Raw genomic sequence first — 15,970 nt, 5'->3', positions numbered from 1 at the left:
GACAAGCAACTGGAGCAAAGGTCTCATGGAAATCAACACCCGGCTGTTGTGAATAACCTTTTGCAACCAATCTAGCTTTAAGCCTTTGAACTCTACCATCAGAATGGTATTTCACCCTAAAAATCCATTTCACCCCAACGATTTCTTTGTCTTTTAGCTTTTCAACCAGCTGCCATGTTTCATTTTTCTCAATGACATAAATTTCTTTTTCCATTGTTTTCCTCCAATCTTCACATTTTATTGCCTCTTCGAAACTTTGAGGTTCAACAATGCACAAATTGCATCTCTCATAAACATCACTCAAACTTCTCATTTTTCTTGGAGTTGAGGATGGTGATGACGAGCTTGAAGTTGGAGACTCAGTTGAGGGAGATAATGGAACTGATCTTGGGGATTCTTGAGGTGATGAAGTTGAAGTGCTGCCATTTCTAGTTTCAGCTGGTGCTTTTGTTTGAAGTTCATCAACAAGAATTGTTTTCTTCAGAATTTTACCTTCTTCCCAATTCCAAGCAGCTTTTTCATCAAAAATAACATCTCTACTTATGATCAGCTTGTTGGTTTTCAAATTATACAACCTATAACCCTTTGACTGTGAACTATAACCCATGAAGATGCACTTTTCACTTGTTTCATCCAGCTTACTCCTTCTTTCCTTTGGAACTTGTGAATAACATAAGCACCCAAACACTTTGAAGTGTCTAACAGATGGTTTTCTTCCACTCCATGCTCCAATCGGAGTTTTGTTTAATAATGCTTTTGTTGGGCATCTATTCAAAAGATACACAGCAGTGTTAACTGCTTCAGCCCAAAAATTTTTAGGCAAACCCTTCTCATATAACATAGCTTTGGCCATTTCCATAACTGTTTGATTCTTTCTTTCAACTACTCCATTTTGTTGAGGAGTATATGCAACAGTAAGCTGTCTCTCAACCCCTTCATCTTCACAAAAATTACCAAATTGGCTTGAAGTATATTCCATTCCTCTGTCACTTCTCAAGGTCTTTATGTAGCAACCACTTTGTTTTTCAACAAAACTCTTGAATTTTTTGAAGATGGAGAACACTTCTGATTTTTGCTTCATGAAGAACACCCAAGTCATTCTTGTAAAATCATCAATAAATAATACAAAGTACTTGTTGTTGCCTTGAGAAGATGTAGACATAGGACCACATATATCAGTGTGAATTAACTTCAATACTTTCTTTGCTCTCCAAGCGACTCCTTTTGGAAATGATTGTCTATGATGCTTCCCAAGAGCACAACCGTCACATACTTCATTCTTTTCTTCAATGGTGTTTGGCAATCCTTGTACCATCTTCCTTTGACAAAGCATCTTCAAGCTATTGAAGTTTAAGTGCCCAAATCTTCCATGCCACAACCAAGCTTCTTCAACATCTTCCATTCTCAAAGCCACATTTTCAGCATATTTGAAGACAATTGGAAAGCTTCTATTTTAATCCATCTTTATCTTCTTCACTAAATTTCTTCTCCGCTCCTTATCATAAATGGTGCACTCATTATCTTCAAAGTGAAGTTTATACCCATGCTCTACTAGCTGTCCCACACTCAACAAATTTTGCTCCAAGGCTGGTACAAGAAGAACATCTCTGATGTACTTGGTTCCCACTTTAGTTTGGATGCCAACTATGTCTTTCCCTTTAACATTCACTAAATCACCATTACCCATTTTGACTTGTGAGTTGATGGTTGTATCCATGTCAAGGAAAATATTTTTGTTACCAGTCATGTGGTTTGTGCAACAACTATCAAGGAACCACACATTATTCTTTTGCTCAACAACACTTTGACAAGCATAAAACATGTTTTCATCAACCTCTTTCTCCTCAGCACAACTTGCTTGTTGATTGTTCTTAAATCTGCAATCTTTTTGAACATGCCCAAATTTTTTACAATTGAAGCATTGAGGCTTCCCTTTGAACCAACAATCTTTTTCAACATGACTACTTTTTTTACAAATATTACACTTTGAGAATGATGAGCCATCTTCGTTAGTGAACTTTCTTCCATAGTTGAATCTTCCTCTACCTTTTCCATCTCTTCCTCTTGCTCTTCCTCGTCCAGTTCTGCCACCTCTAGATGATTCACTTCTATTTTCATTGCTTATAGGTTTCCTTTCAACATTTCTTGAGTTAAGGCTTTTTTTTTTTTTTTTTGGAATGCACTTTCTACTAATTTTTCAGAATGCCTCAACAATCTCTGTTCATAAGTTTTTAAAGACCCAAATAGCTCTTGTACACTGAGCAGTGAGAGATCTTTTGTTTCTTCAATCACAGCCACAATTGGGTCAAATTTGTCAGGTAGACTGATCAAAAGTTTCTCAACAATTCTTTTATCACTAATTTCTTCACCATATGACTTCATCTGATTTACTAACTCCATAAATTTGGAAGAAAACTCATTTAGAGTTTCATTCTCCTTCATTTTCATATTTTCCAACTCTCTTCTTAAAGCTTGAAGCTTTACTGAGCGGGTTCTTTTGTCTCCTTGGAACTCCTGTTAAAGGGTGTCCCATGCTTCTTTAGCTTTTGAAGCTCTCATAATTCTTGGAAAGATGTTATTACCAACACCTTGTTGAATAAATAAGAGAGCTTTTGCATCCATTTTTTTCAATTCTTTCAACTGATTTTTTTCAACCGGAGTTAGTGTAATCACATTGTCGGTTCATCAAAACCATTTTCAACCAAATCCCAAACATCTTGAGACATAAATAATGTTTTCATTTTTACGCACCAAAAGTCATAATTTTCTCCTTCAAATAATGGAATAGAAGAAGGTTGAGAACTCATACTTGTAACACTTGTGCTAGCCATTGATCTACCCTTTAAGTCCTTGGTCCGTCTACTTCAAGATTGAGGGTTTCTAGCTACAGAATCTGATTGCACAACAACATCACCAATTCAGCTGCATTGTAGGTTCGGATTTGGGTCTTTGGATTAAAAGAAATCCTAGTATCCTTTCTTTCCAAAACAGAGGAAATTTCTTAAAATTCCATACACAAGAGGCATGTTTTAAGAGATAAAAAGGGCTTGAAAAGAAGAAGTGGATTAGATTAGATTGGAAACAACAAGGTGGATCGAAGATTAGATTGAGAGGTGGATTTGTGAAATGGGTTGCTCTGATACCAATTCTATTGGCTGCAGTTTCAGCCTGAAACAGAGAAAGGCTATAGAAAGAAAAAATGGAAGAGTAACAGCTTGGAACAGACCTGGGAACAGAGGAGTTAAGACAGTCCCAAAAAATAGAGGAGCTTTTTTCTTTCACTTTGTATTCTCGGTTCTACCATCTTTTTGTTGTACAGTCACAAGAATTTAAACCAAATGCAAAGAGATTTAACTTGAGTAAATCTCTTCACGTGGAAGCATGACAACCACTCAAAACATAAAACAAAAAAGTTATTTTTACATATATAACCTAACACAGCATAGGCACATTATGTTACAAGGGTCCACCTCTGACCCTTGGGATGGAAGTCATGAAATCTGTGTCGAAGAATGGTGCTGGGTTGAGCATAGAACATGAATCATGATGAGAGTTGTGTACTCAATACAGAGGGAGAAAATATGGCCATGCGTGACCAAAGTTGCGTGCAAGTAGGTGCAGGAGAGGAAATTAGCAGCTTCTTGGGAGTAAAAGAAGGATTCTGGGTTTTCATAGACAGTTCTCCTATAGCTTTGGCAGTGATCCAACTCCAGAGTGTATGGCAAACTCGAACTTGGCCTGGTTATCTTTCCCAGTGCAGTGGACTGAAGAGTATCCATCACAAAGTCGAGTGGTTGAAAGCAGAGATTACTTGATGCCATCATTCAATTCTATTTGATTCAACGGGCTGAACTTTCCTCTCTGTTGTTTCCTTTGGGTGAATAAAAAAATGAGCAGGTGGTCATGCAACAACTGTAGGGTGGCCATGCTAATGAGGAGGTATTATTTTGTGCACGCAGAGAGGAAATGAGCAGCTTCTTCAAGGAATTATGCTCTGGAGCTCCCTTAGTTTTAACTTGGCCACCTTAGTTTCATCATGCCTCCCAGCATATAGCTTATCAGGCCTAAATAGCAAAGCAATCCCACAAACAGCCTTCTGGTGCCCTTCAAACTGTACCAAACTCGAGAAATAATCACCAATATTCCAAGAATGCAAACACTTGCATTTATCGTCATAAACATCCCTGAAATCTTCTGGTATTGCCTCACCCAGTAAAAACCCATGTACCACAAATGCTCAGAACCTCTTAATGCTTTGTATGCATTGTGCCCAGCTCTCCATAGGTGGACATCAGAAACAGGGGAAAAGAGAGAAAAAAAAAAAACAAACAACAAGATAATAGAGCACAAATGAAGAAAGCAAAATGAGCCAACTATAGCCATACGTTTCATGTTTTAATCAACGGGCCAAGAGCGAGTGAGTGAAACAAGGAGTGGGAACATGATTCTCATATGTCACAGCAAAACTGAACCATAATCAGGATTTATCTCGAAGAAAAACAAAGGTGTATAGACGAATGTAGCAAGATCTAGTCTATCAACCGCTTCAAAGGCAACAAGCAATGCATGGACATATGATATCCACACCCAAATAAGCAAATAACACTCAAAATCAACAAGCACCGAGGAAGGAAAACGGTGAAATGTTCAGTGGCCATACCTAGGTTTCTGAAAGCTTGGTCAGCTTCTCACCCTTTCTTTTACTCCAAGACCAGTAAGACTCTAGCTTCCTTCCTCTTTCCTGTTCTCTGCTCTGGTTCTCTTCCGTTCACTCTCCCAAAGTGTCTCTCTCACAACCCACTCATCCTATTTTCTCTCTTTAAACATGCAGCTCTCTCTCAAGCAACCAACCACATGAAAAATATCTTCCTTCTAGTTTTTCTCTAGCTAGCCCTCCTACCTTACTCACCAAGCTAGCCAAAATATCCCCCTTTCAGGCAACAAAATGTGCTCCTCCATAACGGCTTGCAAAATATTCCCATCCACGTGTCCCATTCTCACTGCACCTTCAGCCCACTCCTCTGAATCCCCAACAGCCAACCACAAGGCAACACATGGTCATCCAGAGCCTTCCACCTGGCAAAAAGAATAGCTGAACAAGGCTCTCTTGTATGCTGGAAATAATGACCCAAAATGGGGGTCTACACTAATATTTAAAAAAATAAATAAAAATCGTCCGTGTAGCCAACTCACATTTAATATTGACTCCTCGTCTACTTGTTCAATAAATTTTCTTGAATTTTTACTGTACGCATGAGAAGATAACGCATGGGAGGAAGGCAATTTTCTTTTTATTAATGTGAGCGTCAATTACGCGTGAAGACTTTTGGAATGGAGACATTCCAACTGAGTGTTATCCATCCTTTCAAAAGCGTGTGTATAGGAGCTGACCAGGTCACACATTAACGTCACAAGTTATTGAAGAATGTGATGGACGTATAAGTATATGTCACAAATTATTAAAGATATACTAAAGTAGGAAGATTCCATATTCAAAGTAGTAGAATTAAATAATGAATTTCCACGTGTCACATATCTAGTGGGTTGGAATAATGACCTTAACATAGTTGTAAGTTCATGTACTAACTTGAAGTTAGATATTAATAAAAGGTAAAATAATAAGAATAAAGTTAGGTGTTGGTTTGGATATATTTTTTAATTTTTATTTTAAAAAATAAAAATAGTAATAATTTGTATACACAAAGCAATAATTTTTATATAAAATAATTAAAAATAAATAAATTTGGGATAATAATTTTTTTTATGATATCTTTATTTTTTAAAAAGTTATTATTTTTTTAAATTAATTGTTTGAAAACTTTTCTATTCTATTTTAAAGTTATTATTTTTTATTTTAAAAATAAAAAACAAAAAATGCATTCAAATCATACCTTAATTAACTTAATGTCTACAGAGTTAAGTTAAACTTTATATTATTATTAAAATGTGTTCGACAATAATTATAGAAAGTGTTTTTAACATTTTCATCTTTCAAGTGTTATAAAAACTAGAAGCACTTTCAAAAAATATTATGAATATAATTATGTTTATGTACGGTTATGTTAGAATAGATTCAAAAAAATATAATTTTATATCATTATTAGTGTCACTGTCATATAATTATTGTACGGTTATGTACAATAATTATTTGTATATCATTATTGACTATACAAATAATTAATCAAATTAAACAATAAAGTTGATAAGCCAAGTCGAATTAGAATTAAAGACCTCACTCCTTTCCTTGTCAAAGTTTAGCTTACATTCAAAATAAAATATAGCAACGTTTGTTACGTCATTCTTTTTATTCACCAAATCAACAGCCCACTCATTCTGGGAAATGGGGTTAGGCTACCATTTCAGAAGATAGCTTTCTGGGGAAGATCAAGAAGATCCAACATTTCAGATTTGTGAAATCTAGTATAATCTCCAACGGTTGTTCTTCCAGGGCAAAGAAAATGAGGACAGGACCTACCAGAGAGCCACACCACGCTAGTCCGTTTGGCACTAAAGACTTTTCTTTGCATACTTTTCCATCCGAACAGACCAAAGACTTCGACTCATCTGCTCCTCATTTCTCCTAGTCGCGCAATCCTGCCCTTATTTACTTGTTACCTCGACTGTTGTAGGGAAAGGGCCGAAACAGAAAAGATATAGAAAGCTTATCTCTAATGGCTTCAACTGCTTTACTGTTTCTTCTTCTCTCTGCATTTTGTGTTGCAGCAGCAGCCCAACAAAGAAGTTCTAATATAAGTCGAGGTTCTTCTCTAACTCCCACTTCAAACTCCTTTTGGCTGTCTTCCAACCGCCTATATGCCTTTGGATTCTACAAGCAGAGTGATGGCTATTATCTAGGAATTTTTCTCAACGGAAATCCCCAGAAAACTGTAGTGTGGACAGCCAACCGAGATGATCTCCCAGTCCCCAGCACCGCTACCTTGCACTTCACTAGTGAAGGCAGGCTCAGGTTGCAAACGCAAGGTCAGCAAAAGGAGATCGCCAATTCTGCTTCAGCTTATTCTGCTTCCATGCTGAATTCTGGAAATTTCGTGCTCTATAATTCTGATGGGGACATTGTATGGCAGAGTTTTGATCTCCCAACTGATACCCTTTTACCAGGTCAACGTCTCTCTGCAGGGAAAGAGCTGCTTTCTAGTATGTCAGAAACTAACCCCTCAACTGGATTATTTCGCCTGAAGATGCAAAATGATGGGAACCTTGTGCAATACCCGGTGGAAACTCCAGTCACGGCAACATCTGCTTATTATGCATCAGGTACAGATGGAAAAGGAGATAATGTGACCCTTAATCTTGATGATAAAGGTCATCTCTACTTGCTCAATACAAACGGTTCCAATATAAAGAATATAACAGATGGTTATAACAATGAAAACCTCTATCGTCTGAGAATCGATCCGGATGGGATCTTCAAACTGTACTCACATGATTTGGGTCAGAACGGCAGCTGGTCAATTTTATGGACATCTTCAACCGACAAGTGTGCTCCTAAGGGTCTATGTGGGGTTAATGGGTTTTGTGTTCTGCTTGATGACAGGCCTGACTGTGTCTGTCTTCCTGGATTTGATTTTGTTGTTGCAAGCAACTGGAGTTCGGGCTGCATAAGAAATTTCGAAGAAGATATTGCAAAGCAAGGATGGAAGTACCAAATACACCATGTCAACATTGGATAACACCCAGTGGGAAGATGCTTCCTACTCCACTCTATCATTACCAACCCAAGAAGATTGTGAACAAGCCTGCTTGGAGGACTGTAACTGTGAAGCTGCCCTGTTTGAAGATGGAAGTTGCAGAAAGCAACGGCTTCCTTTGCGATTTGGGAGAAGATCGCTAAGTAAGTCAAACATACTCTTTGTGAAGGTGGGTTCCACAGAAGTTTCACAACAAGGAACCAAGAAAGAGATCCGGACAGACATCCTAGTTATCAGTGTTTCATTAGCTTCTTTTGCTCTCATTATCTTGGTCATTTCTGGAGTTCTAATTCATAGAAAGAATCTATGGGCATACAAGAAGATCTCAGAGACTGGGAATGTTGGATTGACTGAAGGCGTTGCTCTGCGATCATTTACCTACATGGAACTTGAGAAGGTTACCAACGGTTTTAAGGAAGAGATTGGTAAGGGAGCTTCTGGGACTGTTTATAAGGGAGGCATATCAAACGGCCAGAGGATTGTAGCAGTCAAGAAACTAGAGAAGGTGTTAGCTGAGGGGCAAAGAGAATTTCAGAATGAATTAAAAGTAATTGGGAGAACACACCACAGGAATCTCGTCAGATTGCTGGGTTACTGCCTTGAAGGGCCAAATAGGCTTTTGGTATATGAGTACATGAGCAATGGATCACTTGCAGATTTGCTCTTCACACCTGGAAAACAACCTTGCTGGATTGAGAGAATGGGAATTGCCCTGAACGTGGCAAGAGGCGTTCTCTATCTGCATGAAGAGTGTGAGACACAGATCATACATTGTGATATTAAACCACAAAACATACTCATGGATGAGTATAAACGTGCAAAAATTTCGGACTTCGGATTAGCAAAGCTGCTGATGCATGACCAGACCAATACCTTTACCGGGATCAGAGGAACAAGGGCTATGTTGCCCCTGAGTGGCATCGCAAACTGCCAGTAACAGTTAAAGCAGATGTTTACAGCTATGGAATTGTGTTGTTGGAGACCATATGTTGTCGAAAGAATGTAGACTGGAGCCTCCCGGAAGAAGAAGCCATTCTAGAAGAATGGGTCTACCATTGTTTCGAAGCTGGTGAGCTTGGTAAACTAGTGGGCGATGAAGAGGTGGACAAGAGACAGTTGGAGAGGATGGTTAAAGTTGGTCTCTGGTGCATCCTGGACGAGCCATCGCTTCGTCCATCAATGAAGAAGGTTCTCCTGATGTTGGAAGGCACTGTAGACATCCCAGTACCTCCAAGTCCTGTTTCTTTTCTTTCTGCCATCTAGGGTCAGACAATGCATTTTTGTTTTCCCTGTTTCATAAGCGCTTACTGGCTGCACCTTGTGTTAAGAATTTCTCTGCAATTAAATTAAAAGTAAAGCTTTGGTTTGTTCAATGAGAGTGCACAACATATATCTAATTTCAATACCATGCATTGTCAGAAACATAATGTAAATTTCTGGATGCTCATGCACAAATTCACACATGGTTTTATCTAGTGCACGCCACTTCCTTACCACTCAATATCTTATTCTTCCTAATAACTTTAACATCTAGCCAGATCCATGGCAGGGTCCGAAGAAACTCAATAACAGTTTCTTCAGTGAAGGTACTGCGTTAATTGCCACATGAGATCGGCTGAGGGTCTTAGCTTGTTGAGCACAAATACACATAAATCAAGCAGAACTAGAAGAAATTCTTGATTACCAAGTGCGAGAACATGCTTAATTGAGAGTCATCAAGAAAGTTTAGCGCTACAAAAGATGGTTTATTAGGGAATGCCGAGAACAGCCATATAGAACGTAGGGCAGACTTACAAAAATAACCCAAAGTATAAATGTAGAAGTGACGAAGAAATAAGACCTTCTGATGAAAGAGTAACACACTCTTGGTATAGCAAATTATAAACTATTGATTTATAAATATAAATCCAAAAATGAGTGCAATTAACAGTTGGATTCACAATTTATGGTCTCCTGAGAATCAGTAGTGTACATCCAATACTGGCAAAACAGATTCACACTCCACAACACCAGCATCAGTTTTGGCTGCAATGAGATAAGAAACAAGAACTCCTGAGTCATGCTAATGGATGGAAATCACAGGTCTCCTTTCTACATCAATGGGACTTGGAAACTTTGTCCAAAGCATCAAAAACACCCTGTAAAGTTACTTCCTCCACAATCACAACCTTATCCCTTGATTTAGAACCGGAACTAATAGACACCTGCCTTTTTTTCACTCCTACAATCTGTTAATGGAGAAAAATGAACTCTGTAAAATTTATCAGCATTGAGAACATTACTTTTTAAATAAACAAACTATACTGAGGAAGGAAAAGAACAGACAGAAGAACAATTAATCCAAGCAAAAGAGAACGGAAAAGATGTAAAATAAATAAATTTTTTGGACAAGAAAACCATGAAGAAATCTTAAGTAACAATTGATGTACTCCACAGTCCTTTTTAGCATATGAACACATCTTACCATATTCATAGGAATGTATCTAGCTATGTAGTAATGAAGAAGAAAGGAACAGTTGTGAAGAAGGTGCTATCAATTTACAATTGTGAAGCAATCATGACAAGAGTTTGGTGTATCAGCCTAATCTACTCAGTACCACCACCAAAGAAGAACCTACAATTTTTCAAAAAGGAAAATTAAAGAAAAGAAGAGGGGGGGGGGGGGGGGGGGGGGGGGGGGGGGGGGGGAAGACAAGGATTATATTCTTATAACATTCTGCCCTTAAGGCCCGACTCAAGTAGTAAAGGGATGGGGAGGGCTTGTGGGAGGTTCTAGGTTCAAGTCTCAATGGGGGACAAAAATTTACCTATAAATATATATATATATATATCCTGATGACATTTTATAATCAAAATAGTGAAAGCCCCCCATAGTGCAAACAAATGATTCAGTGTCATGGACCTATGAAACCATTCAATCTATAAAAGTCTAACTTGGAAATAGGTAAAGCTTCTAACCAATCTTGAGAAATAGCTCTTCTAAGAATATGTATCCAAAAGAAAAAAAAAAATTACCATTCTAAACAACCATGGGATTTCGGAGGTATTGAATGGAGAATGAAAATATATTTACTCAAAATTTTTCAAAGCAATCTGCATGCAATAATTTCTTCTTCCAATCCCATCAATTGTAAACCAATTCTTATTTTTATTATTTTCACAAAAATGTAAATTTGTCAAATTTCAATCATCATCCTAATAATAGAAAGTTTGGTCCCAACCATTTGGGTTGGCTTCATGAATAATGACTCACTGTTACATACCAAAAAGGGTCATATCCCTTGCAAATTGCTTTTTATTCTACTACTTTTATTCAACTTTTCCTCCTTCAACCCCATAGTTAAAACCTTCAAGCTCACTTTTCCTACTACCACAAATTCCCTAGCTTTGGCTTCCAACAATGCTCTAATTTCAAGTGTCATCTCTCCAAGTCATGTCACATCTGATCTATCATACTTTTAAAAGTCAGGATAGCTGCAAAACATTGGTTGGACAAAATTTTCCTATGCTATAATGAAATCAAAAAGAAAAATAATAAATAAAAAACCTACTAATAACCCAATAATTAAAAAAATGGAATTCACTCCTATTCAAAATGTAAAACCATCCTATACAGGAATTTCCAGATTTTTCCGGAAGTGAGATTTTGGACAGGAAGTAAAAGGAGTTTTATTTGCAATCTATTAATATGGAAGGTTGAGTTCTTGGGGAATGGACGGATGTCTTTCTTGAATTTTGAATCATTTTTGTAATTATCCTGTTACCCCTAGGGAGTTTTGTTCTGTTTCCTTCTCTTGATGCTACTGACACTTTCCATGTACTTGGGTTACAACCCCTTTTGGGGTTTCATTTATGAATATTTCTTTTTTTTTTTTTTTTTTTTTGAAAGAAAGTGCACTAATTTATACGAAATAAGTTTAATTTATATGAAATAAGCTGCTCAAGATTTATGTTCAATTTTTTCTTACAACACCTCTCTGTTTTATCGGTCACGTGATCAATCAAAGCTCAAAACTATTAATAAACTAGTCAGTATTATCAACTGATGTTTTGTCATAAGTTTCAGTCACAAATTAATGTGTGTATCTGATTTTATGAAGGGGTTGAGATATATATTTTTTTACCATCCTATTAGCGACTATCTGGCAGTTCCAAAAATGTTTAAGAGGAGCCTACCAGTAAATCAAATGAAGAAAACATGCTCCACTCAATTTCATGGGCAGATATTAGAACTTACCAATGCATCAATATGTATTTAGATTAAAGCCATGACGATGGAGTCTATAAAAACATAATCCTTTTTAATGAAATTGAATTCAAAATTTTTTGAAAATTTATCATCCATTGACATTAAAATATAAAGGAGTAGTTGCTTAGGGTCTTCTTGTCTAATGCTCCCTCTCTCTTGCTAAGACTATTAAAGAAAGTTCTTAAAATGAACCAAGTATGATTGCTATAATCAATTAGTTGTAAGGGTAAGCATTTTGATGTAGCAGTTGTTGGTACTATTTGAATGTTGAATCTTTACCATTTTATAAGTTTTATTTACTTGATATAGATATTTTTTTCTTTATCAGAAATACATTTTAATTGGAATCAAACCAAAAACCAAGGACCAAAAGGCGAGTATTGACAAATATATCAACCATACAAATATTAGGGTATCGTCAAAAATATTGACAAAATATCAATATCAGAAACTTTTCAAAAGAAATGAAGGAAATTACTAACATAACATGGAAAGTTAAAATGGAACTTCAAAGATTACTAAGACATGCAATGGTGCACCACTTAGAGTCAAAATATAAACAAAAGTTAAAATATAAACAAAAGTTATCTACATCACAAGTATGTAGTATATCGGACAAAAGTTGTGTGCTCTGACCAATGAAAGTGTAAATTGGTCCATAGGCATCTATTTTATGACAAATTTTTAAAAACATAAGATTATTGGAGAATACCATGGTCATGGATAGCCTAGGTATCGTCTAGAATCTCTAGGGAGTTCAAAACCATCATCACCCCTATTCTCATAGTTTGATATTTAGGTAGGGAGAGTTTTAGGTTAATTTTTGTTGTAAAATTTAGGTAGAATTTTAGGTTCATTTTTTTAATTAAGTTATATTTGTGTGCAATGAACTTTGAGTAGTAGTTAAGACTGATTATGAAATGTAAGTTGAATCTTTTAAATTGATTTTTTTTTCAGTTGATTTTTAGAGTAATTTGTTAAGTAAATTTTAGCAATAAATATAGGTACAATTTTTAAGTTGATTTTTTATATTTATTTTTTTGGATATGGGTGATTTTGAAGTTGATTTATAGATTAGTTTAAATTCAGTTTTAAGGTGATTTAATTTACTATAGGACTTATGATTTTATTGAAATTTTAGGTAAAATTTTCAGTGAGTTAGGAAATGAAAATAGCCCAAAGAAAGAAACAGGATTGCTTTCGAAAACGAGGACTTTTCGGTTCATAGGGTGAAAAATTCTTTTGTTTGTAATCTTTGGGTTTGGACAAAATCAATTGTAAATGAAGGTTCTATTACTTTACCTAGTTTTATTGATTGGCTAGGCGCTAGATGAGGGTCGGGTTTGTATTTTCTCTTCTTTTGTGTGTGCCTTAAGGGGCCTTTTGTATACTTCCTGTATGCTATTGGGTTTTCCTCTTGGTGCCCTTTTCTAATATATTGTTGCCTTTGCCTATCAAAAAAATGAAAATAGCCCAAAATGTAAAATAAATGAAAAAGAAAGATGGAATAAAGTAATAATCATATAAATATATTAAGATATTTCCCAAAACATCAAGAAATATTGCAATATTTCAACAAAATTTCAGTTGCACACACATTTTACATACTAATCATATGTCTCACATGTACAATATAGGCACCCCTACAGCTAGCTCGCTGGATGAAACTGGCAGAATTTTCATAGAAAAATGGCAAAATTTGGAGCATTTTCTTAAAATTCCAACTTAACGATACACATCAGACAGTTTTGATATTGGGGACCACTAATACCCCAAACTTTTCTGGTTTTTCAATGGTAACATCAAATTTTGTTCCTTACTTGAAACCCCCTTATGATTCAAACCCCTTGCCACCAAATTCAGGCCTCAACCGCCCTTGCTACTATATGGATTTGAGTGTGAAACTTTACACACAAGCAGACCCACATCCTAACATAGAAATACATATCTTTTATCAAAATAAATGTGTGGTGTTCAGTTTTAAAATTTTGAGACTATATATATCTATATATAGAATGATTTGTATGTTGACCTCTTGGATGGCATTCATTCTAATAACCATTCTGTGGGGGATTTTTAACTTACCACTTTATCTTCACAACATCAGTTTTCTATTGAAAACCTTACCCTGAATTTAATGTCCTTCAATACTTTAATTTCTTATTTCCTATGAAAAAGGAAAAGAATCTTATCTCTTGGTGCTGCTTCTATAACCCTATGTACACAGGATGCCCACTCATTTGCTTATCCAAAGAAGGAAAAGAAAAGAAAATAATAAAAACTAACACTGAAACAAAGTACATGTAAATGCAAAACAACAAGTATCCACATATTCATGTTCTCACTACTACCTAATTATAAGAGACCACCCTCCATCAATGTATCCTATAAGAGGCAACATCACTTCTTTCCAAAACTACTACATTGTTATTGGCAATCCTAGAATATTGATGATCCATGATCCATCATACACTGCTTAAGCTAATGTTATAAGGAAGTACCATTCACTTAAACTTGAATAAATAAGTAAATTATTTGTAAATATGTACTTTATCCCTAGGAAATCTTAATAAAAATCCCACACAATTGACATTCTTAGTAGGGATGTACCATTCTATTCTTTGTTGATGAAACTTGTCCTCCATGCGGAGAGGGTGTTAAAACCTCGTTACAATACTCATATTTCTATCTTAACATCGAACTAAAAAGCGCCCAACCAAGAATATTTCCCTCTTCAGCCATCAGATCAAAATATTCAAAGAATTTCTTTTCATTTTATGTTTTTCCCCAATGCACAGATAAAATTTCCAATGTGACAATTGCAATGAATCCCACTAAAATAAAATCAAAGCCGAAGCCTTCTACATTAGACATTATAATTGTTGAACAAGTACTATTGTTGTCCGCCTCAATCTCACCTACTTTTATCTACCTCAAGATTTAAAGTAGTGCTCCATTTTAAATACTGAGAGCTACATTGTTGCTTTCTGAGGAAAACTAGACCCAAGAGCGGTGTTAGTCAGAGTTGAATAGAAAACTCGGATTGGTTTCTTTCCCGCATTTTCACAGCAACCAAACAAAGCACAAATCTATTTCCAGAAAACAAAATATTACAGAAAGACTCACCGAGCTTATGTAATCAAGGAGCGCCGCGTTCGCTTCTCCATCCTTTGCAGGAGCATCGATTTGCACGCCCAGCGCCTCATCGTCGAAATCTGAATTAATAAAAATAAAAACCTAAAAATTAAAAACATCAAACAACAACAGCAAAACGCGTGCGCACATAGAATCGGTTGTTTCCTGAGAAGGTGCAGGAGAAGGGCAAAATTCTCTGAATGTATTAAAATCAGAATTCATGAAAAGAACATAAAACAAAAAAGATAAAATTTCAAAATTTTAGTTTCTCTCACTTTCCGAACGTTTCTGGAAACCAAACGGGGATTAAGAAAACCTGGAGCGATGGACCTGTGATGGAGGAGACTTTGGAGCCGGGCTTGGCATGAACGGTGATGGAGACGGAGGAGGGAGGCACGAATCGAATACATGAAGGGAAGTTGCTGTTAACAGAGTCAGATGACTGAGTTGACCCGCCTGAGTTGGCCTTCGCTTTGCCCTTTTTACTTGGAGCCATACTTAGGCTGTGTCCAGGAATATCGACACCATCTTTAATTGTTTCCCTATGTCCCACTTTATAATTCGGTGGCTCACTTTATATCAAATTTGTTCGTGTTACAAAAACTACAATCAAATTTTTAAGTGATTCATAGCCTCTTTCGTAACTGTTTTCGAAATCGGTTCTTCGAATGTTTTATCGGATAAAAATCTGTTTATAAGTCTAAAATATTTTTAATTTATTTTTAATATTTTAAAAATAATTTGCATGTGCTTTGTTTTATTTTTAATCATTTTAAATATTTATATAATTATTTTTTTAAACAGTCTTAAAAAACAAATAAAATTAATAAAAAACAATTAAAAAATATCATCTGAAAACATAGAACAAACCTTTATT

General features: G+C 36.0%; 1 protein-coding gene and 1 pseudogene across 1 annotated transcript; one reads left to right on the top strand and one right to left on the bottom strand.

The window, feature by feature from the left end:
- The first annotated feature begins 6,381 nt into the window (after nucleotides 1-6,381).
- Nucleotides 6,382-9,082, top strand: LOC117913415 (annotated as a pseudogene).
- Nucleotides 9,083-9,439: 357 nt separating this feature from the next.
- Nucleotides 9,440-15,629, bottom strand: LOC117913416 (UPF0235 protein C15orf40-like). The gene is made up of 3 exons (XM_034828390.1): nucleotides 15,424-15,629; nucleotides 15,085-15,173; nucleotides 9,440-9,937 (listed from the first exon to the last, which is right to left on the bottom strand). The coding sequence occupies exons 1-3, from the start codon at nucleotides 15,587-15,589 to the stop codon at nucleotides 9,806-9,808; spliced, it is 387 nt and encodes a 128-aa protein (XP_034684281.1). The 5' UTR covers nucleotides 15,590-15,629; the 3' UTR covers nucleotides 9,440-9,805.
- Between the last annotated feature and the right edge of the window lie 341 nt (nucleotides 15,630-15,970).

The sequence above is a fragment of the Vitis riparia genome, chromosome 4 (assembly GCF_004353265.1).
Source record: "Vitis riparia cultivar Riparia Gloire de Montpellier isolate 1030 chromosome 4, EGFV_Vit.rip_1.0, whole genome shotgun sequence".
Lineage (NCBI taxonomy): Eukaryota > Viridiplantae > Streptophyta > Magnoliopsida > Vitales > Vitaceae > Vitis > Vitis riparia.
This window is presented reverse-complemented; position numbering and strand designations above follow the sequence as displayed.